At 44.8% G+C, this 23,373-nt stretch overlaps 1 protein-coding gene across 3 annotated transcripts in view; it reads right to left on the minus strand.

The window, feature by feature from the left end:
* The window catches only part of trio (trio Rho guanine nucleotide exchange factor), a 458,133-nt gene that overhangs the window by 363,680 nt on the left and 71,080 nt on the right, over positions 1 to 23,373 (minus strand). For all 3 annotated transcript variants that reach the window (XM_075876473.1, XM_075876472.1, XM_037427115.2), the window contains exons 17-18: positions 8,127 to 8,298; positions 5,597 to 5,758 (exon numbers count right to left, since the gene is read on the minus strand). In XM_075876473.1, coding sequence (XP_075732588.1) covers positions 5,597 to 5,758; positions 8,127 to 8,298 — 334 coding nt within the window. The remainder of the gene's footprint in view (positions 1 to 5,596; positions 5,759 to 8,126; positions 8,299 to 23,373) is intronic.

The raw sequence follows: 23,373 nt of genomic DNA on the forward strand, positions 1-23,373 counted from the left end.
GACTACAGGCACCTAAACAACATTACGAGGAAAGATGTTTACCCTCTTCCCCGCATAGACGACGCTCTCGATTGTCTCCAAGGTGCAGCATTCTGTTCCTCGCTTGACCTTCGCTCAGGTTATTGGCAAGTCCCAATTGCTGAGTCTGATCGTCTGAAAACGGCGTTCGTCACACCGGATGGTCTCTATGAATTTACCGTGATGCCATTCGGACTCTGCAATGTGCCTGCCACATTCGAGCGAATGATGGACAGCATTTTACGTGGCCTCAAATGGAACATTTGCTTGTGCTATCTTGATGACATTGTGGTCTTTTCACCCGATTTCACTTCGCATCTCACTCGTCTGCGTAAAATTCTACAGTGCCTTACAAACGCCAGGCTTCAGCTTAACCTGAAGAAATGTCACTTCGGAGCTAAACAACTCACCATACTTGGTCATGTCGTCTCAAAGCCGGCATCCTTCCCGACCCTGACAAGCTTCGTGCTGTTGCCGAATTTCCTAAGCCGACTACAGTTAAAGAATTACCGAGCTTTGTGGGCCTGTGCTCCTATTTTCGTCGGTTTGTCCGGAACTTTGCTTCCACCATCGCTCCGCTCACCAAACTCCTTCCTGGCCCTGCAGATCTTTCGAATTGGACTGCAGCCTGTGACGAATCCTTCGCAACACTGCGCCAACTCCTTACCTCACCACCCGTACTGCGTCATTACGACCCTACTGCGCCGACCGAAGTACACACGGATGCAAGTGGCGTCGGCCTTGGTGCAGTGCTCGCGCAACGCAAACCAGGTTTTACGAAGTATGTGGTCGCCTGTGCCAGCCACGCCCTCACTAAGGCAGAAGCCAACTATTCTGTTACAGAAAGAGTGCCTCGCGATTGTGTGGGCGTTAAACAAGTTTCGCCCCTATTTGTACGGCCAAACGTTTGATGTGGTAACTGACCATCACGCACTCTGTTGGTTGGCTTCACTGAAAGATCCTTCTGGTCGCCTCGGACGTTGGGCACTATGCCTCCAGGAATTCGACATACGCGTCGTCTACCGATCGGGGCGAAAGCACTCTGACACAGATGCGCTTTCACGATTACCCGTGAAATCTGATAATACGGAAATATCAGCCCTTGACCTTCTCCTCTCTGGCATCAGCGTCACAGACATGTCATCCGAACAGCGGAAAGACCCTTGGATTGTCTCGCTCTTGAATATGCTTTCTGACACATTAACTTCCGGTTACCCGCGTGCTCTTCGCCGCCAAGCAACGCATTTCACCATACGGGATGGCCTGTTATACCGTCGCAACTACCATGTGGTGGGTCGTAAATAGCTGCTAGTCATACCCAGCCATATGCGGTCTGATATCTGCGAATATTTTCATGCTGAGCCGCAACACGCACACGCCGGTGCGCTAAAGACGTATGAGCGGATCCGCCAACATTACTACTGGCGGGGTATGTACACGTTTGTACGCAAACACATGCGCTCATGTCCCCTGTGTCAGCAGCGCAAGACATTTCCTCATTCACCCGGTCAACTGCAGCCTTTACCATGTCCTGCACGCCCATTTGACCGTGTTGGGATTGACCTATACGGCCCGCTACCATGCTCTGTTGGTGGTAATCGATGGGTGATTGTGGCTGTCGACCATCTGACAAGGTACGCCGAAACGGCAGCACTACCTTCGGCTGGTGCTCGTGACGTTCCAACCTTCATCTTGCATCGGTTTGTTCTTCGTCATGGTGTACCACGGGAGCTCCTGAGTGACAGGGGCCGCGTATTTTTGTCCGAAGTTCTGCAGCAGCTCTTACATTCATGCCGTACGGTACACTGCACATCAACAGCCTACCACCCTCAGACGAACGGCCTAACGGAACGTTTCAATAGAACCCTCGGAGACATGCTCGCTATGTATATTGATTCCGACCACTTCAATTGGGACGTCGTCCTTCCTTTCGTGACGTATGCCTACAATACGGCGATTCAATCAACAACAGGCTTTTCTCCATTTTTTTTCTTTTATATGGTCGTGACCCATGCAGCACACTCGACACAATTCTGTCATACAATTCTGATGCCTCCGAGTTCAGCCCAGTTTCTGAAATGGCCGAACATGCCGAAGAGTTTTTTCAGCTTGCACGGTCATTCACAGCCGATAATGAAACCCTCCAAAAAGATCACCACGACCGTGATCTTGTTCAGGACACTTTCCCCCATTGGTTCTCTCATGCGGCTCCGACTGCCTTTCCACTCTCCTGAACTGACTCCCAGGTTTGCACTGAAGTATACTGGCCCTTACCGCGTCATACAGCACCCTTCTTCTGACACCTATGTGATTGAACCGCTCAAGCCGTCCACGGACAAGCACCGCCTTGGTCTTGAGACGGTTCACGTCAGTCGCCTCAAGCCCTGCTACGACTCTCCTGTTCTCTCGTCACCTTGAGTCGCCAGGATGGCTCGTCTTCGTCGCCGGGCTATTGTAGTGGGGAATTCACAAGGCACTGCCTAGTGGGACCATCTCTCTCTGAGTGCGAAGCGCGAATGGGTGCACGAGCTGTAGACGCTGAACTGCTCGAGCATTTCTGTCCGTACCGGCTGCCTGCCTACTACCTGGCGTCACTATTAAACTCCCTTGCAATATGTTTTTTTTCTTCCCACGGGTAATTATCACACCCCCAAAAATTGTTGCAGTAATGCCGTCTGATCGTTCCAGGCACTGATGATAATAGAGCACGCCATCTGTTAAGCATCAAGTGTACTATCATTGCATGGAGCCTCAATCCAATCCAAGCCAAGCAAAAGTGGCAAGTGTGCGTTGCGGCATGTTTTGTAGATTGTGTCCAATGTGTTCTTATGCTATGGGGTAATACAGAAGCTACACAGCTGCTTTCAAGTTGAAAGTGATTGACGATGGCATCAGTACACCTGGTCAGCCCTTTGGAGCAGACGAGTTTTGTGTTTGCCACTGGTCTACTGGCGACGGCCGCTGAAAGCCACCAAGACGCGGTGGGCCTTCCATATGCTTAAGACTGGGATGGATGGTAATCAAAAGGCAACAGCGGACAATTTCATATCAAATGGCGATTAGCGCAAGGTTGACATTGTACGCTAACCTTCTGCGGGCTCCTGTTAAGTGACAAACACTAACACTACGCCCACAATGCCCACAAGCTTTGCGTATGGTATTCCCATTCTCCAGTATTTGCCTCCGGCTTTGTGTCTCAAATAAATCTTGCCTTGTGTTGAACCTGTGGTTTTATTGTTGAGGCAAGTCTCAGTTAGTACTTCTCAAAGCTTGCAGTTAGTTGCTAACGTGAGAATCCCAATTTGCGGCGACTTCGTTTTCTTTTTCCCTCTGTACATTCTCGCAAAACATTTTCCCTGCGTAATACTCACACCCTTGAACTTTTCATCAGTTTTCAAAGTGCGAGGATTATGCGAGTAAATATGATATTGTGAATCTTTTCGAGTTCTATACACTACCATAGCTTGACTTCCCCAATAGAAGGTTTTTGCTTGGGCCCCGCCACGGTGGTCTAGTGGCTAAGGTACTCGGCTGCTGACCCGCAGGTCGTGGGATCAAACCCCGGCTGTGGCGGCTGCATTTCCGATGGAGGCGGAAATGTTGTAGGCCCGTGTACTCAGATTTGGGTGCACGTTAAAGAACCCCAGGTGGTCAAAATTTCCGGAGCCCTCCACTACGGCGTCTCTCATAATCATATGGTGGTTTTGGGACGTTAAACCCCACAAATCAAAGGTTTTTGCTTGAACTGTACATCGTGATTTAAGCTCCTACTAAATGGTGTGAACTCTGTGCAGCTACTTGAAAGAGAACTCACAGATCTGTGCTCATGCATGCACAAGAGGCATCTGTGCTTATACATGCATTCATGCACTGCTGTTCGTGCATTGTTGTATAAGCTCTCAATACAAGGCATGTGCGAATAGTGAATTTTAGATTCGAAGCAAATTCGAAGCGAATAGTGATTTTGTCCGAATAATTTCGAATCGAATTCGAATAAAAATGGGCACATTTATTATGACTTAACTACCCTGTGCAATATTTTTTTTTAATTGAAATAGGACCTTTATGCAAATGTCATTTTTTTTGTCCAAAATAAGTTGAAAGAACTTTGAGTAGTAGCAGGATTTGACTTTCAGCGGGATGGGAGTCATAACCCTTAAAATACATAAGATTTTAAAATTTATTATACTCTGAGCATATAAGCCCTCATAACTAGCTCTTATGCTTGTAAAAATGAATTGATTTGAGAATAATGTTTCATTTAAAGGCACCGTGTGACACTCTTTCAAGTAGCCATGGAATGGATTCACTGAAGAAGCTTATATATTGCCTCATGAATTCACCGTCACACATAATTTTAGAATCCGTCCAGTACGCGCGGAGTTGCAAATATGTCTCACATGCTGCTAGTGCAGTCTCTCTTCTCATCCTGACGAAGACACTGGAAGCTAAGCAGGGAGGGATGGCCCGGGGAAATAAAATATGTTACTTGTGCTTGGAGTCATTTGCCGAGACAGAAGAGAGCAATTTTTAGTTGACTTTGAGAATTTATTGTTAATCGCACGCAGCGTGCTGCGCTATAATATTTGGTTTGCGTGTCCTCGATACCCTAGACTACCCATCGGCAGCGTTTTCTGACAATTCTCAAAAAGTGTGGCAAGGCCCACCCTTTTTGTTTTGAAGGGGGCGAGCTTCGCGGCAGAGCAGATTTTTTTTGGATGAGTGCTTTCACGGTTCAGCCCCCCTACACTGCAGTGAAGCAACCACCTTTACAGGCAGAACATTCGTATTAATATGCGTTTATTCGTTTTTTGCGAATACTTCAAAATTTTCAATAATTTAAATTCAAATCAAAGTGAATGCGAATACCCTACTATTCGTTCGAATATTTGAATCATTCGAATATACGCACAAGCCTACCAATACCCTTTCCTAACACTCGGCCAAAGACCGTGCACTCTTCCCACAGAATTAAAGCAAGATCTCAATAGCAGAACTCCATGCAAGACAAACAAGCAATCACAGTGCACAAAGATAGAATAACTCATGCGACATAAGAGATGAGAGAGAAGAAAGGAGGTTACCAAAATAAGCAAGGGTGGTCGCAGTCAGCCACAGGCATGCAGAAGGATTTTGATGAAAGCATTGGTAGTTGCCTAAACTATAAAAAAATTGTAAGAATGTCACAAAATGTGCAATGCATGTCAGAAAATGTCAAAAGTGGACAAAAACATAAAAGCCACATAGAATAACATCAAAAGCAGCACAGCGCTAAAAGACTACAAGGTAAGCAAGAGGCACGAAACAAGAAAGAAAACATTTTTCAAGTCGGGGGCACACACTAGGGCCGTCCAAAATTTACAATGTTTATCTTCCATTGAGTCATAGAAAATCACTTGACACCAACTGCCTTGCACGTATTGGAAAGTCTATTTTAACCCGAATGCACATTGTGCCTCTTTGTACTTCTGCTGCAACAAAGCAAAAGAAAGGGTGCACACATTGGCCTGCATGCAACAAAGTCAGCGTGTTGTCATGCCAATGTAGTAGGTTCGAGCAACAAATAAAGGAGCCTTGCCTGTGACAGCTCCTGGCCGCGCTGCAACAGCTGGAAAACCGCCTGCTGCATGTGGGCCACACTGTCTACATGTAACTGCAGATGCCGTTCTGCTTGGCTCAGCTCCCGGCTAAGCTCCATTTGGTTCAGCTCCTTCATCCACAGCTCAAACTGAGAGCTCAGCTGCACTCAATATAAATGAAAAAAGACTTGTGGGATAGACACTATGCAAGCATGCCAGAAAACCAATAGCACCTGGTGGGGGTACACGGTGCACAAGACACTCGCTTCTTAATGTATCCCACATAGGAAGCCTACGTGAAGTTTTCAGACTTTACGGGATTTTAAAGAAGGGCCTGATAACATGTTGCTAAGCTAGTTCATTCATAATTGCACAGCTAAGATGTGCACAACTTGGGACAGGACAGTGCAGACAATGACACACAAAAGCTTGTCTTGTGTCTTCACAGTCCTGTCGTAAGCGACGTACATTTTCACTCTGCAAGTCTGTTTGTCACCCGGGTACAGAGTAACATGATAATAAACACTGTAGGTATGGCATGCAGTGAATAAAAATCACTGGATCCATAATATGTGACTTATTGAACACACTAACATTTCCATAAAGAAATGCACAAGTGTCAGGCCCCAGTGCAGATCCATAGATTTCAAACTGTACATATGCATCATGCACACTAAGCTCACTCATGTGAAGTCCAGACATATTTGGCTTTCCCTTGATCAGTGCCCAAATTTTCTTGAATGACCGCCATCTAAGATACTACTAGAATCTCACAACAAAATACTAACAATACAGTCTATCTCGGATATATCAAACTCTGATATATTGAATTATTGGTTATATCGAACAGTTGAGAAATCCCCTTAAATTTCCCATGCAAAAGTATGGGACATGTGCATGCATATATCGGACTTCCGCACAGTGGGACATCCTCTATATTGAACACTGTGCCGCACCGAAGCTCAGCAAAAGCATATTCCTAGCAAATATTAATCAATTTTTGGCTGTGTTCCAACAAGTTCCAATCCCTTTTTGCACGCAGGTGACAAAAAGGGGGTGTTATTCCATCATACTGATCTGGCTTGTTGTGCGGCGCTTGCGAGTGCACCGGTATGTTCGATGTGCGATCTGCAGGTTTTAATGCGCGGGCGTAGTGTTTTTCAAAAAGACCGATTGCCGAGGACACCAAAGTGAGAATTCTAAGTGACTCAGCAATGTCGTTGCAATGTCCGCATTCCTTTCTTTGTTTGCTAGCACACACTGGCATGAGAGCCTGAAAAGCATGGCCTTCTGCAACCTCGTGACATGGTGTTTTCGGCTTTAAAACGCATGCCTCAGAGGCTACGCTTTTTGTAGATTTTCGCATCAAAGCAGCTGGAAGCAGCGGCTGCCAGCTAGAAAGCCACAAGTGACATCAATATCGCCAACATGTCGACGGTAGAAACTCGGTGTTGTCTTTTGCACCTCGTGCCTGAGAAATAAATTCTCATTTGGGAGTTGAACAGAACGTTGACCTGCACGTAGCAATAAAAATCATGACTCGTGCTTGGAGCGACCTCAAGCAAAGCACTGCCGTAAACTTTCCTTGTGGGCCAAGTGACGATTTCGGGGGCGTCACGACGGCTGACAACCACATGCGGTGCCTCAGCCTCAGTAAATTCTGCGATGTCGGGCACCATCTTGGACAGTGAGCGACATTATCGGTGCAGATGACGACAAAGGTGTTTGCGGCTGCATCGATGATGCCGTTGCCACGGAAGTGTATCTGTATGGTTATGAACGTGCCACCGCCTTCGCTGCTGCCATTAACCAACTTTTTGTCGAGCTAAAAAGCTTGCATTAGTGTTCTGCATCAATTAACGCTGTTGTATTGAGGATGACTGGAACTTGACGGTGCACATGAAGCAAGACAAGTTGGGGACTATTTTCATGTGAAATAAAGTGCCGTAACTTGCAGTTCACAACTTGTTCTTTATTATACTGTGAGCTAATCGTTATGTTCATGCTTGTAGCAATTCCCAAGCCTGAAATGCTTTATTTAAGCCTTAAATGCGCATATTCTGTGTTTTGCATTATTGATATATCGACTTATTTCACTATCCCCTTCAAGTTCGATATATCCAAGATCGGCTGTAATGAACCTGATCAATAACGACACTTGTTCAGAGAGAGAGAGAAACAACAAACCTTGCAATAAATGCTCTGCTATTTATATAATATAGCACTGATTTTGAAAACTCTAATATGGCTGCACTGCGTAGGAGCCACAGAAATTCAATTTCATGAGAAATATTTCCGACCCATTCGATGTTTGCTACACACACACAGTAGAATCTCATTTATATGTTTTTTCACAGGAACAGGAAAGTAAAATGTATTATGCAAAAACCATATTAACCAAAGAGGTAGGCCAGAAGTAAGGCTGGCCAAATGCAAAAAAAAATACAAACGATGTTACAGAATGTATTACGCAGAATCAAATGAACAAGATTCCACTATAGTTAATTTTAAGTGTAGTGAAAGCTGTACCTCAATTGAATCTCGTTCAAAAAGGCGCAGTTGAAGGCACAGGTCTAACTGAAGTTTTCGGTTGCTCCATAGTGCCTCCAACTCATGCCGAGTTCGTGTGAGCGCTTCCAGGGTTCCTTCAACTGCCACATATGACCCAGTGGAGTCAGTTTCAGCATTCATACCAAGGCTCCTGCAGAGATATTCAAGAGACACAACTCAATCTGATGTAGCTAGCCATAGGCTACTACAATAAAAGAAGTGTTTACATTTGATGACTAGCTGAGTAAATTTTGATGACAAGGGGAGAGAAGTGCACATTCTCCAGTTTGTTCTTTATGCCAATGGTCTAATGCACAGTGTTTGGCAACAAAAACAACTGCTTTTCTAATCATATCCCCTAGCATCTATTGCAGCAATATTATGCCATCTGCGTGCCTGTAAAAATGTGCCAATGGGCCATACATGTGGCCAGCAGGCCATATTTTGCACAGTGCTTAACTACAAGATAGTCATGTTTCACATGAAATAAAAAGGCTGCCCCCAATTCGGCAAGGCAATTAATTGAACTGAATTGAGTTTCTTTCGCAATAAGGTTGCAAGGATGACCAGACAAAAAAGCTGTATTGAGCAACTTGAGGGAAACCTGGCTACCTCATACAATGAGCAGCTTAACAGCATTCAAACAAAAGCACGCGGTACACATAATTATGGCTCAGTGTTTTCGGAGCTTACCTTTTTTTTTAATTCGGAGGGTGTTTTTTGAAGTTTTTTCTTTTTTTTTTTTGCTGAAATCCAGCACTTATCAAAGTTTATTTGTTGTATATCTCCAATTCTCCAAAACTCGGTGTTTAATCTTGCATTATAAGTTGTTGCAATGGGTTCGATACCTTTTATTTCCAATGAATATGCTTGGCGTAATTGCTGGTAATCTTATTCTTATTCTTATCAGTTCCCGTTCATTTTTCGGTTAATAAAGCCAGAGTCCTTCAATGCTTTCCTGGTCACGACACACCACCGTAAACGGTATGGGGAGAGCTTTCTATATCGCCACAGCTGCCGCATGGCAGCACTAGGGGCGCAATGGAGTCACTGAAGACAGCTTTACTGCGTAAGAAAAGCTGGGAGCCCGAGAAATCCAGTGGATTCAGTTTTCTTCATTTTTCTGAATTTATGTGACTGCCAGTTATGAGAATTGTATGCAAGGCCATGGTTTCAACGTGTACGTGAAGTACAATGCCCAAGACATGCTGTGTACCGGGTAGTCGGTCTGACTGCACATGTTCAACCACAGGTGTCGTTTAATTTGCCTAGGGACGGCGATGAGATGGATGAATGAGAACATGCAATACCACAACAGAAAGCTGTTGGGTTAATCTTTAATTTTATAATTATGTTGGTTTTCATGGCACAAGGGCCATGCTTGCACACTCTAAAGTGTTTAAAATCATCAATTTTGAACACCTTAGAGTTTGCAAGAAAGATTTTAACACCACCAATGTCATTCGCACTGACGACTTGATAGTGAATAGAGGAACATGTGTCTGCTGTTTCTTTCGCAGCTTGCTAGTTTTTTCAAGTCTTTGCCAGTTTATTAGGTGTATTGAATTCTCTTTTTGTTTTATTATTCACAATACCCTACAGGCTCCATATCGGAGCATTGTGTAAGGGGGGCGATACATGGTGAAACATGGATTGTGATACATATAGAAAAAGATGAAATCAAATTGGTACAATCTGGAAAGTGCACTGTGATATAAACGACTGCCAGAAATCCAAGAGTAACACCCCAGTAGAAAAACTAAACAAAGGAATAGCGTGCACGAAACACGAACTTAATTAACATGAATAGTCAGTTATTGTAAAATAAAGAAAATTTTAGCAGCGTTTACAATACTACAATGCGACATAATACAACATTAAACAATTCGAAACATAAGATAACACATCTTGAGAGAATGAACGAGAAATAACTACGTAAGCATGAAATGTTCGAGTAGGTGGTGCTGAAAGGCTTTGCGATTTGTGATCGAAGTGATATCACCAGGGAGATCATTTCAAAGCTGGATGGCGTGTGGCAGCGCAGAACAATTAAACGCCTTTGTGTTGCCAAAGATGCGCTCGAAACTGCCACGATTATGGAGCCACCTAGACATGCGCAGTGGGGCTGATTGATTTGATTTTATTTGTGGGGTTTAACATGCCAAAACCACCATATGATTATGAGAGACGCCGCAGTGGAGGGCTCCGGAAATTCAGACCACCTGGGATTCTTAACGTGCACCAAAGTCTGAGCACACGGGCCTACAACATTTCTGCCTCCATCGGAAATGCAGCCCCTGCAGCCAGGATTCGAACCCGCGACCTGCGGGGCAGCAGCCGAGTACCTTAGCCACTAGACCACCGTGGCGGGGCTTCTCTTCTTGTTTGTAGTACATAGTAAAAAAAAAAAAACTACTTTTTTTCTATCTGCATCGACTATATATATATATATATATATATATATATATATATATATATATATATATATATATATATTTTTTTTTTTTTTCAAAGCTATATGCCTTCATTTACTGGTCTTGCACAGAGTTTTTCTACACTATATAAGCATTTGCTGTCGCCATGGCTGTCGCAAAGGGCCATTCGTCACCATCGCGTCACAGGTTTCTGGAAAACCAGATGACTATTTTTGCAAAATGGTAGCACCCCGAATTCGCGCTTCGGTCGCAATATGCTGTTTGTGCTTGTTATTCATGCGTACTTCCAAGAAACGCAAGATATAGGCTACCTTTTCTGCAGTAACTTCTTATGTGGACAGCGAGGCGGCAGCCGTATTTTGTCATTAATCTTGTTATCAACGGTTTGTTTTGGAGGTTCGGTGGTAGCTTGCTGCAATGTTAGTTACTTGCTACAATGTAAACGGGTCATCGTGGTCGTGATGCGAGCTTGCCGCGAAGTTGGCACAGTGCGTCGTAGCGCACGCTTCTGGGCACCTCTTGAGATCACAGCGGATACCACTGTTGCGGTTTAAACAATTGCAAGAAAAGATAGCCATGAAGCACTTTGATGGCATGTGCGGGCAGTGCGGGGTCAGCTTCCAGAAGATAGTGCCGTCAGCCACTGAAGATGAGTGAAGTGCAACAAATAGGCTGTGTCCAAACAGTGTACGCATAAGTGACCTAACTTTTTAACATGAAAGTGTTTTATGCCGGGGTGCACCACGGCTCCGCTGACGTATTTCCGTCACGAATATGACGTAAAGTATAGACTAACAAATTGCTAAGAAAAAAAAAAACGAGAAGTTCTTATGTGGGGCATCGAACCAGCGACCTCACGCACCACGGTGCAAGGCACTAACCACTAGACCACAGAGCGTACGTTGTCAAACTCGCTGACGGCACGCCATTTATATACACCATGAAGCATTTGACAGTTTTCAGAGCTCTATAACTTTAGCATGTTTTCGTCGTCAGTAGCAAGACGGCGCGGCATGTTCGCGTCGGCATGCTGTCAAGGCTTTCGCCTCTCGTGTTTAGTTGAGAAGCTGCTTCAATGGAGTGTGGTCTCTCCTGCGCGTGTGCTTATCCGACTCGTGATTCAAGAGAGAGAGCACAAAAGTCACTTCTGCTTGCTGCTGCGACTGCGTTTACGAGAGGAGCAGCTGCTCACACACGAAGAAGTAAGAATTGTGGCAGTTGTTCGCGCTTGTCCTGTGTATACTTGTGCGGTCGTTTCCTGTGTCTTCCATGCTGTTTGAACAGAGCGCTCCAAGTGTCAAGCTGCTACAGTTGTTAGTCTACACTCGTCCTGTGTATGCTCCTTTCATACGTGCTTTTTGCTTGAGGAACGTGCTGCAAGTTTCAAGCTGCTTGCCGTTCTTCGCATGACTTCACAATCCTTTGCTGTAGCATTCATACCTGAGGTGAGACATTGCACAATAAATGCTCAACTACGTCCGTGAGGACAGTTTTCCCTATCGTGGCATACCCATTCCTAAAAGGAGAAATCAGCCACACTTCTTTCTTTTTTTTTTTGCATCACTGCATTTTTCGTTTATCCTGAAAAAAATTCTCATAAACTTTGCCCCGCATAATAAACGCACCTCCAACTTTGTTCCAATTTTTCGAGACAAAAAGTATTTTCATTACACGAGTAAATACGGTATGGTCCATGAAACATGCAGTTGTCAAAGTTACACAACAGAAGTGAATAGAACGTTGTTGCAGGTGCACACTTAAGACTAGTCTATAAACTTGTATATATGCATGTATTGGTGCTACACATGAACGTTACCTCGCGAAAGCTTTGTCATCATATTTTAAAGTGTTGCCAAATCTATGTACGTTAGGCGGCAGCGGAGTGAATTTAGCTTTTATGATCCGTAAGCACATGAATGTGAGGCTTTTCTTTTTTGTAATGCAGCCATGTACAGCGGTGTAGGTGGTCTGATTGTAAACAGCACAATCAGCACTGGCTCAGCTCTTGCTGTGACACTTCATTTTGAGGGCTGATTGATTGATTTGTGGGGTTTAACGTCCCAAAACCACCATATGATTATGAGAGACGCCGTAGTGGAGGGCTCCGGAAATTTTGACCACCTCATTTTGAGGGTTGGTAGATTTATAAGGCTTGAGCAGTCTCAGAAGTTTGAGTAAATATCAGGTGCCTGAATAAATACTCTCATGCTCCACTGCCTGAGGTAAGGAACCGCACTGGTACAACATATGCAGCAAATATTGCTGCACCCAACACAAGTTGATTCATCGCAGCCTCGATATCTTTCAAAGAAAATACGCGAAAGTAAGTTTTTCACACACGTATGGGACAGCCCCATGTATGCCAGGTGAAGTATGAGTGATAGTTGAATTATTGCGGTTTTGTGCTAGACACACCACTGCCTCGAACCAGCACAGCAGTCAGCTGTATGAAGCACGCGCGACGGATGCCTCCTCGTTGACCCCGGCTACCGTAGCGGCAGCTTTTGTCTCTGTATTAAACTACGGGCAGAGTTTCGTGACCAGAAAAGCATTGAAGGACTGAGATAAAGCTACTAATTTGCACTGCTGTAAACTCTCCCGAGTTGTACGTTCCAAGGGGAAGACAAGATGTGGGGAGGGGGGGGGGGGGCTAGTCAAGCTGTGCAATTATGATGATGATGTTTGAAGTTTTGTGGCGCAAGGGCCGTTTCACGGCCAAAGAGCGCCAGTTCATGTTACTAAGAATATGGACAATGATTGTGATAAGCGGCTGTATAAAGGCCATAAAATTCCTCGCGGTAAGGCGGGTAAAAACATACAAGTAATAAAATCATGACCATGCCGTGAAAGGTGTGTGTGGTGAGGATAGATGACAAGAGTTGGTGATTATAAAAAACGATGGTGGATATGAATGGCATTAGCACAAGTGCCTCACTCGTTCATACCCTTGCATCCAAGGGTCGTGAGGCAAGTGCTTTCTTGTGTAACCGCCACAGCAAAAACCTCTCTAGAGAGGTCGTGCTACGGAATGCCCGGGTGTATGATATGAAAATTATTAATTTCTTTTAAAAACGCTAACAATGATTTATGACTAAAAAGCGGTTCCCTACCGACGAACATTGCAGGGTGTAAAGGTATATGCTGTCGGTAGGGTAATGGAAAATGTCGTTTTCTTAGAGTTTCTAAGTGTTTGCACTGGATTAATATGTGAAGGACTGTCAATGCCTCTCCACATCTGTCACACAATGGTGGATCACCACCGGACAAAAGATGCGTGTGTGTCGTGTATATGTGTCCTATCCTGAGTCTTGTTAGTGTTACCTCTGTTAGACGTGATTTTGATACTGGTGGCCAATGGCCAAGGTGTGGCTTGATAACGTGTAGTTTGTTTTGTGTGTGTGTATCCCACTTGCTCTGCCAGTAGTCCCTGAGTTTTCGTTTGAGAGACGGCTTAAGATCAAGGGCCGGGATTGATGTCGGTGTAATGGCGGTGCTTTCGTGGGCGGATGCAGCAAGCTGATCCGCCATCACGTTGCCTTGAATCTCACGGTGCCCTGGCACCCAGCACACAACAACATGTCTGTTGAGTGTGTGGAGGGTGCATAAAATGGAGTAAAGTGAAACTAGGACAGGGTTTTTTTGTTTTTTAAGACTGTGCAGAGCCGTTACCACACTGAGGGAGTCTGTATAAATTACTGCTTTTTGTATTTGTGATTGTTTGATGTGTTTAGCTGCCACAAGTATCGCGTAAGCTTCCGCTGTGAAGATACTTGTGCCTGGATGTAGAGGGCCAGCATCCGAAAAGGAAGGGCCAACAGCAGCGTACGACACAGAGGAGTTAGACTTAGAGGCATCTGTAAAAAACTCAGGACGTGTGTATTTGTGTTGAAGTTCCAAGAAGTATGTTCGAATATGGGCAATAGGCGCATGTTTAGTAACTTCTAAAAAAGACACATCGCAATCTATAGTCTGCCACTGCCACGGTGGCGGGTATGCTACAGGAGCCATTAAACTGTGTTCGAGTGACACTCCAGTGTCCTCAGCTAGACCCTTCAGGCAAACTGAGAAGGGCTGCCTCATTGAAGGCCTGTTTTGAAAAAGAATGGAGCTCGACAAGTCATTAATAGTAGAGTATGAGGGGTGCCTCTTGTCTGCTTTCACCTTAAGGAAATATACAAAGGACATGTAGGTTCTTTGCAGATGAAGCGACCACTCATTTGACTCAACGTAAAGGCTTTCTACGGGGCTGGTGCGAAAAGCACCGGTAGAAAGGCGGATGCCCGAATGGTGCACGGGATCCAGCATCTTCAAAGCACTTTGAGTCGCTGACTGATAAATAATGGCCCCATAATCTAAGCGGGTGCGAATAAGGCTTCTATACAGGTTCATGAGGCATTTCCTGTCACTACCCCACGTAGTACGTGACAACACTTTTATAACATTCATGGCTTTTAAACATTTTGTTTTTAAATACTTTATGTGGGGTACGAAAGTCAACTTGTTGTCCAAGATTAAGCCTAAGAATTTATGCTCAGCTTTGACGGACAGTTGTTGCCCGTTCAGTTGAATGTCGGGCTCCGAGTGCATGCCTCTCTTTCGAGAGAACAAGACACACGTGCTTTTTTGTGGGTTAAGTCGAAATCCGTTTTCATCTGCCCATTTGGAGACCTTATTTAAACCCAGCTGCACCTGCCGCTCACACATGGCCAAGTTGCATGACTTGAAGCCAAGCTGGACGTCGTCGACATATATACAATAGAACATATTGCAGGGAATGGACAAGTGCAAAGAATTCATTTTAATAATAAAAAGTGTGCAACTAAGCACACCACCTTGTGGCACGCCTGTTTCCTGGACAAATGTTTGGGAGAGCACACTGCCCAGACGGACACGGAATGTCCGGTTTGACAGGTAACTTTCGATTATATGAAACATTCTTCCGCGCACACCAAGGTGGGACAGGTCTCTTAGAATTCCGAAACGCCATGTTGTATCATAAGCCTTTTCGATATCGAGGAACACAGAGAGAAAATATTGTTTATGAACGAAGGCGTCTCTGATCTGTGCCTCGATACGAACAAGGTGGTCTGTGGTGGATCTACTTTCTCGAAAGCCGCACTGAAATGGGTCGAGCAAATTATTTGTTTCAAGAAAATGTACAAGTCGGCAGTTTATCATTTTTTCGAAGACTTTGCACAAGCAGCTTGTAAGTGCAATAGGTCTAAAGCTTGAAGCTAAAGAAGGGTCCTTGCCCTCTTTCAAAATGGGAATAATAATAGCCTCTTTCCAGGAGGTAGGGATAGTGCCAGAAGACCAAATAGCATTGTACAAACAAAGTAAGGTTTTTCGGGTTACGTTTGGTAGGTTTTTTAACATTTCATACATCACACGGTCAGAACCTGGGGCAGAAGTACTGCAGGAGTTTAGAGATGTTCGGAGCTCAGCTAGACTGAAAGCTTGGTTATATGCCTCGTATCTGGTGGATTTGTGTTCGAGTTTCTGCTTTTCAATTCTTGTTCTGTATTTTTGGAAGGTGTCAGTATAGTGGGATGAGCTGGATACCTGTTCGAAGTGTGCACCTAGGAAGTTTGCCTGATCTTCCAAGGTATCACCCTGAGTGTTTACGAGTGGAAGTGTGTGTACTTGTTTCCCTGCTATTCTACCGACCATGCTCCAGACTTTAGCCTCCTGTGTGTATGAATTAACCCCTGATAAAAACTTCTGCCAGCTTTCTCTTCTGGCTTGCCGACGCGTTCTCCTGCCTTGAGACTTTATTTTCTTGAAGGTTTCAAGATTTTCGGCTGTCGGTGAGTTCCGAAGCAGCCTCCAAGCTCTGTTTTGCTGTTTGCGCGCGTTTCGGCATTCAGAGTTCCACCATGGCACACTTCGTTTTCCAGGGTGTCCATTTGTTTGTGGGATGCATTTTGTTGCAGCATCAATCAAAAACGCTGTGAAGTAGTTCACAGCGCCATCAATGTTCAGAGTACAGATGTCATTCCAACCTAGACAAGCGATAGTATGAAACTGTTCCCAGTCGGCTCTGTTTATGAGCCACTTGGGAACACGTGGTGGACACTCAGTTACTGTCGTTGTGCTCAAAACTACGGGGAAGTGGTCACTTCCGTACAGATTACTGACGACTTTCCACTGGAGTAGAGGCACAAGAGATGGAGATACTATGCTCAGGTCTATGGAGGAGTAGGTGTTATTAGCGAGGTTATAATAGGTTGGTTCTTTTCGATTTAGGAGACACGCGCTCGACGAGATAAGGAACTGTTCGATCAGTCGACCTCGCGCGTCATACCGAGAGTCACCCCATAGCCTGCTATGCGCATTAAAGTCTCCAAGGAGAACATAAGGCTCCGGAAGTTCATCAATTAGAGAGTGTAAATCGCGTTTTTGCAGCTGATAGCTAGGAGGAATGTAAATAGTGCAGATTGTGATTAGTTTATCAAAAAGAACCGCTCGAACAGCCACTGCCTCAAGGGATGTTTGGAGTTGTAAGTGTGTGCATGCAATTCCTTGATTCACTATGATGGCAACACCTCCGGATGATGTCATGGCATCATCACGGTCCTTTCGAAAAATAACGTATTTGCGAAGAAAATTTGTGTGTTTTGAATTAAGGTGTGTTTCTTGTACACACAGCACTTTTGGTGAGTGTTCGTGTAGGAGTTCTTGGATGTCGTCAAGGTTTCTGAGAAGGCCCCTGACGTTCCATTGTATAATTTGAGTGTTCATGGTGAATGTAAAATAATGCTGTGTGTACGAAAAGCGAGTGGCTGTTTAGACGGGGAGTTTGAGTTCACTTAACAGGGCCGTCACCAGGCCCTGTTATTTGCTTTTTTGTTTTCTTGGCGCGCTCCAAGGAGCCACGCCGCTCTTTCGGCACCACGGGTGCCGACGTATCCATTGCCTCCTCGGAGGCACTGGATGCCCGCACGTGCGGGCTGTTAGTTTGGATTTTGGGCCTCGCCTGGTGAGGGGAGGCCTTGAGACCCGAAGACTCTGGAGTCTCCGGTCTCTGTTTGGGAGTAGGCGGTGTAGCCTGGGCTACAGCCGCCTTGGGGGCAGGTGCCACAGCCGACGGCTCGCTCTGCGCAGGCCGAAGGGGTGGCGAGGGCTGGTGCGGCGTTGCCCCCTGACGCGCCGCATCAGCATATGTTGCGCCGTAAAATGGCGACACTCTTCGTCTTGCTTCTTTGAATGTGATGTTTTCTTTGACTTTAAGAGTGATGATTTCTTTTTCTTTCTTCCAGTTAGGACACGCACGCGAATACGCGGCGTGTTCCCCGTCACAATTCACGCAGTGAGGCGTGGTAACACAGTTATCAGATGGGTGGCCGCGGCCACCACATCTTGCACAAGTTTCCTGACCCCGGCAGTTCTGCGAACCATGACCAAATCGTTGACATTTGAAACACCGTCTTGGATTGGGAATGTAGGGACGGACAGATAGTTTGATGTAGCCTGTATCTGCAGATGAAGGCAGTGTGCTAGATGCGAAGGTGAGTATTAAATGTTTGGTAGGTATTTCTTTGTTTTCTCGTCTGATGACGATTCGTTTCACATCTGTGACATTTTGCTCTTTCCACCCTTCAAGCAGTTCCTGTTCAGACATTTCAAGAAGGTCTGCTTCTGAAACAACTCCGCGTGAGGTGTTCATTGATCTATGAGGTGAAACAGATACTGGGATGTTACCAAATGCTACGAGACTGCCAATTTTTTCATAGTGGTGTTTTTCCGGCAGCTCAAGGAGAAGGTCTCCGCTAGCCATTTTTGTAACCTTGTATCCTGGGCCAAAGACCTCAGTGAGAGATTTAGCAACAAGAAATGGAGATATGACTCTGGCTTGTTTTGTTGGGTTTTCGCTGTGCACAACATGGAATTTGGGGAAACATTGTCTGGGTTGGCTGAAAATTGAGATGTCATCGGTGCGTCCCCTCTTAGGTGGAGGACGATCTAGTAGATGGGGAAATGCAGGTGTTCCCATAGTAATGTAGTTTTTTTTCGGCAGCAATGGCGACCACCCACCATGGAGTCCAACCAGGGGACGCTGAAGCACTTAATAGCATAAGGCTGCAGACGCCAGCCGTACATTGCCACTATAACCAAATATAACTACTCAAGGTTGAGTAATTACACAAGGTTAACCCTTGCCGCCAGGAAAAATCGGAAGTAAATGGAAGAGAGAAGAAGACAGGATAGATAGCTGTGCAATTATGCTTTTCTGCCAGCTTCCCTTATTTCCTTGTTTTGTTGACAAAAACATAAAGGATTTATTATTATTATTAATATTTCCAATATACCAAAATCTTAGAGAGAATCATAGTTGAACATGCAGATATATAAACACAAATACTTGAATACAAAAGACACCTACCTTTGTTCATATTACGTTAAAGCTTGTTGCAATAGACGTAAGCATACATTACGAGACTGCTGCCACTGATGGAGGTGCGCTAGTTTCAATTGATTCTTGAAAATGACCTTTCAAGGTTAAAATGCCCTTTTAACATGGGAGTCTATCGGATAAATCCAAATGGTCAAAAATTTCACTGACGAGTGTATAGGGATTTTTTTTATTTAACAAAAAACACGAAGCCACATACGTACATAATGTATAAACTAACTAAACCAGTGAACAACCATGGTTAGAATTAATAAACAAAGTTATCCTGGAAACATTTCACATAGTTGAAGTATAAAAAAAAGAAAAACGGGCAGAGTGGTGAAGACGGAGGAAAAGAAAAACCGATAAACGACAGATGAACAACTGATGCGCAAGCAATCACATAAATATGTTGCATAGCCTTTTAACAAAAAAACAAAGTAAGACCAGTTTCTTTGTGTCATTATTTCAGAATATTCGACAAACCAAACTGTAGAATTTGGCTACCGTATTGGGCTTTGTTCTTGCTTATAATCCAAGGTTCTAATAGTAAAATTTATAAAAGGAATTAAGTTTCTGTAAGGGTGCCAGTTTTGTTAAAGCGTCATCATTCTTATTTTTTTTTTTAATATCTATACATCAAGTTTAGAGTTTGACGGAAGCCCGTCCGGTCGAGATAATACATGGTTGAAGGTAAAAAACCTGGAGGCACTGCACTGACCTAAGTAAAAGTTCAAAAAGAAAAACACAGAAAAAAGACATTTCGGCTCCCACACGGAAGCCTTGTTCACAGTGAAATGAAAACATGTGTAAAGCAGTTCGCCTTATGTATGCTTAATATATCACGCAGGCGACGCGCATATACCGACGGCAGATTACCATCGCTCCTGTTTAAAGTGCGCAGAGTGGTTTGTATCACGAGTGACTCAAGATAAAGACACCGTGACAGTCCTTTTTCTCTAGCGAGAACACGTGCCTTCCCCCAATCGATTGTGTGACCACCTGACGCATGCTCAGCCAAGGCACTGAAGTTAACATTTCCTTTCTAAACGTCGCAAGTGTGCTGTTTGAGGCGCCGTTCAAAGTCACCATTTTCAAGGATATACACATCGTCACAATTCGCGCACAGGACAGCGTACACCCCACCAAGGAACTTCACTTTGGCTAACCTGTCTTTCACATTCACAAGCGATTGTCGTAGCTTTTGGTCCGAGACATGTGCCACATGGACGTTGTAGGAACGCAGAATACGGCCAAGGGCTTCGCTTATGGATGCTTCACTTATACATGCAACACAGCCTATATATGTACAAAGATTCAGTTCTTATACATAGTTCTAAGCTTTGTAAGAAGGAGCAGTATGGCAAAGGTATGACACCCAGAGACAAGGCATATCGTTCTTTTTGCAATCGTGCAAGTTTGTGAATGTTTTTACCTGAAGTCATCCCCCAGACTAGAATTACGAACTGAACAAGAGAAAGAAACATTGAATTATATAAAACCACATTAATGGATGTAATAAGATATTTACAATGGCGATGCACATACCTATCACTCTAGATAATTTACTTACTGATTTACTTGGCAATCCTATGACATAGTTTTAGAGAAATACTGTATTTACTCGCATAATGAACGCATTCGCACAATAAACGCACCTCTAACTTCAGTCATCAAAGTTTGGATTTTTCTTTTCCCCGCGTAATAAATGTACCCCCTACATGCGTCTGCTGCAGTCCCGCTAACCGACACCTGGCGCCTCCTTGCCCGTTGGATCTCTTCCGTTTTTTGTTATTATGCCGACCCCCTTTGGCCACCTCGGCTCACTCCCTCCCCTCTTTGCCGGCTGCCGCGCGCCGTATAGTTTTTATATCTGTGCACGGCACGTACACAGTATTTTTAAATATCTATGTGCCACAGCGGGGTTCACGAATGATGCGAGTGTAGAGACCTCACAGTCGACAAGCACACAGCGAGCGAAGGTCACGAAACTTCCTGCGCCAACCGACGGTCGCTTCCTACAAATACGAAACTTTAGGCCCAACCACATGAACGCAATTTTCAAGCGATAACAAGAGAATTTGCTGTCGCTATGGCTGTCACGAAGGGTCATTCGTCACCATTGCGTCGCAGGTTTCTGGAAAACCAGAAGGAAACTGCTTGTCACTCAGAAAAAATCGTCAATATTTGCGCAACATGGTCCCCGATTCTCGCTTCGGTTGCAAGCTAGGTGGCCACTGTATTTTGTCATTAATCTTGTTATCGGCGGTTTGTTTTGATGCTTCGGTGGTAACTTGCTGCAATGTTGGTTGCTTGCTACAATGTCAACAGCGGCGGCGCTGTCATCGTGTGAGGCTGGCACGAAGTTGGCAAAGTGTGTCGTGGGGTCGTAGTGCACGCTTCTGGGCGCCCCTTGAGATCACAGCAGATACCACAGTTGCGGTTAAATGATTGTGAGAATAAATAGCCGCGAAACGCTTTTATGACATGCACGAGCGGCGCGGGAACAGCCTGCAGAAGATAGCATCTTCAGCAACCGAATATGAGTGAAGTGCAAAGAAGCTGAGCAACCAAACTTTTTCTTTGCATTACTGCATTTTTCTGCTCACACCGAAAAAATTTTCATAAAATTTGCCCCCCATATTAAACGCACAGCCAACTTTGCTCTGATTTTTCAAGAAAAAAAGTATGTTCGTTACGCTAGTAAATACGGTATATGCCAAGCGATTTGAATAATGATATTATTTCTATTCCAGTATTTTTTAATTTATTGGGGGGTAGTTGAAATCGTTTCTTACATGGATGAATTACTTGTTGCCAACTTGTGTAAACAGTAGAATTTCGATGATACGATTACGGTTGATGCGAATTTCGCAACGATACAAATTTGAAAGTTGTTTTGGATGGACTACATTATTAAAATACGCTGCGATTCTGTGTTATACGAACGGCTTCCCGAGCCCATGAAATCTGCGGATGATACGAATGTGCGGTCGACCGCTGCACGCCAGTGGCGCAACGCGGCTTTGTCTGTGGGAGGAAGGCTCGTTCACTCTTGGTCTCGAAGGGAGTGAACGCGGCAAAACTCACCGGAATTTCTTTCGCTTTGGTGGCCGGGAAAACACGCCACGAGGCTGACGAGAAAAAAAAATGGTCAGAGACCAATTTTCTCATCACGTGATAGCAGATCGCCGTTTTGCTTCACGGCTTTGGCTACATTGGCTGCTCTAGCTCTCGAACCACGTGATGTAAACTACCAGCTGCTAATTCAACATGACAGCAAAGGCGTCGGCAGTATTGCGAACTACCCATGCAGCACGTCAAAACTCTCGTTTCATTGAGAGCCTGGTTTGGATTACAATCACTGAGAACCCTGGAAGCAGAAGAAAGTGCAGCAGCAGCGTGACGGCATGCCCTAACATGTCTTGCTTTTGCACTGCCGGCTGAATCCGTCACCACCGCTGCATCCTCTCATGTCGTCTCTGCTAGCATATCTTCCGAAACAATATTTCTAAAGATGTAAACTGTCTTTTCAGTGCTTTGCATGTATAACTAGAACTCGGCATGAACTTAAAAGCTAAGAAAACAAGCAAAATGAAATGAATGCTCAAACGGCGATGGCGGCGGTGGCGTATATGAGGGGCAGAACGAATTGACCATTTTCGATGGGCACAGACGTGCACATAGTTTTCCTTCCCCTTTGGCCTTTTCCCTTTAATTCTCCAGTGTGAATTATTCAGGACAGCCTTTTTTCATATAGACTTCGTGGCACAATTTGCCGACCGCTTAAGCGGCGAAGCGAGTGAATTTCCAATGAGTTTGGCCGCTTTCGGCCCCTTTGATGTCAAGTGTGAACCGGCCATGCCAGCAGCATGAGTATGGAAACCGCGGCACTTTATTGAGACGGTGAAGGCAGGAAAGCTCAAAACATCATGGACTTTTTTCAGCAAGAAGTAGTCGCAAATAAAGTTCTTGTAATATCAGCTTTAAATTGTTTTTATTACGATAGCAATTATATGGACACTCTCGGCTGGATTTTGCCACCGGCGTCGATGTCATGCACCATATATCTATACGTATCTATATACTATATAAAAATGCAAGAAAGAAAATAAAATCTAGAAAAAAGACCTCGGCGCGCTGAATCGAACGTGGGACCTCCGCTTCATGAATGCGAGGCGTTAACCACTAAGCCACCGAGAGGTACGTCTTCAACGTTCAAGCAGGAAGCTACGTATTTATATCTTCCATTTACCACTATTGGCCGGCATCTCGGGGGGGGGGGGGGGGGGGGACTATTGTGTTTTCAGCATTATCAGCAAGATGACGCAGTGAGCGCACGGTGGCTCTCATCTCTCGAACGTACTTTAGCTTGCGGAGAGAAGTGGACAATCTCTCG

Source organism: Rhipicephalus microplus, chromosome X (assembly GCF_043290135.1).
Source record: "Rhipicephalus microplus isolate Deutch F79 chromosome X, USDA_Rmic, whole genome shotgun sequence".
NCBI classification, from domain to species: domain Eukaryota; kingdom Metazoa; phylum Arthropoda; class Arachnida; order Ixodida; family Ixodidae; genus Rhipicephalus; species Rhipicephalus microplus.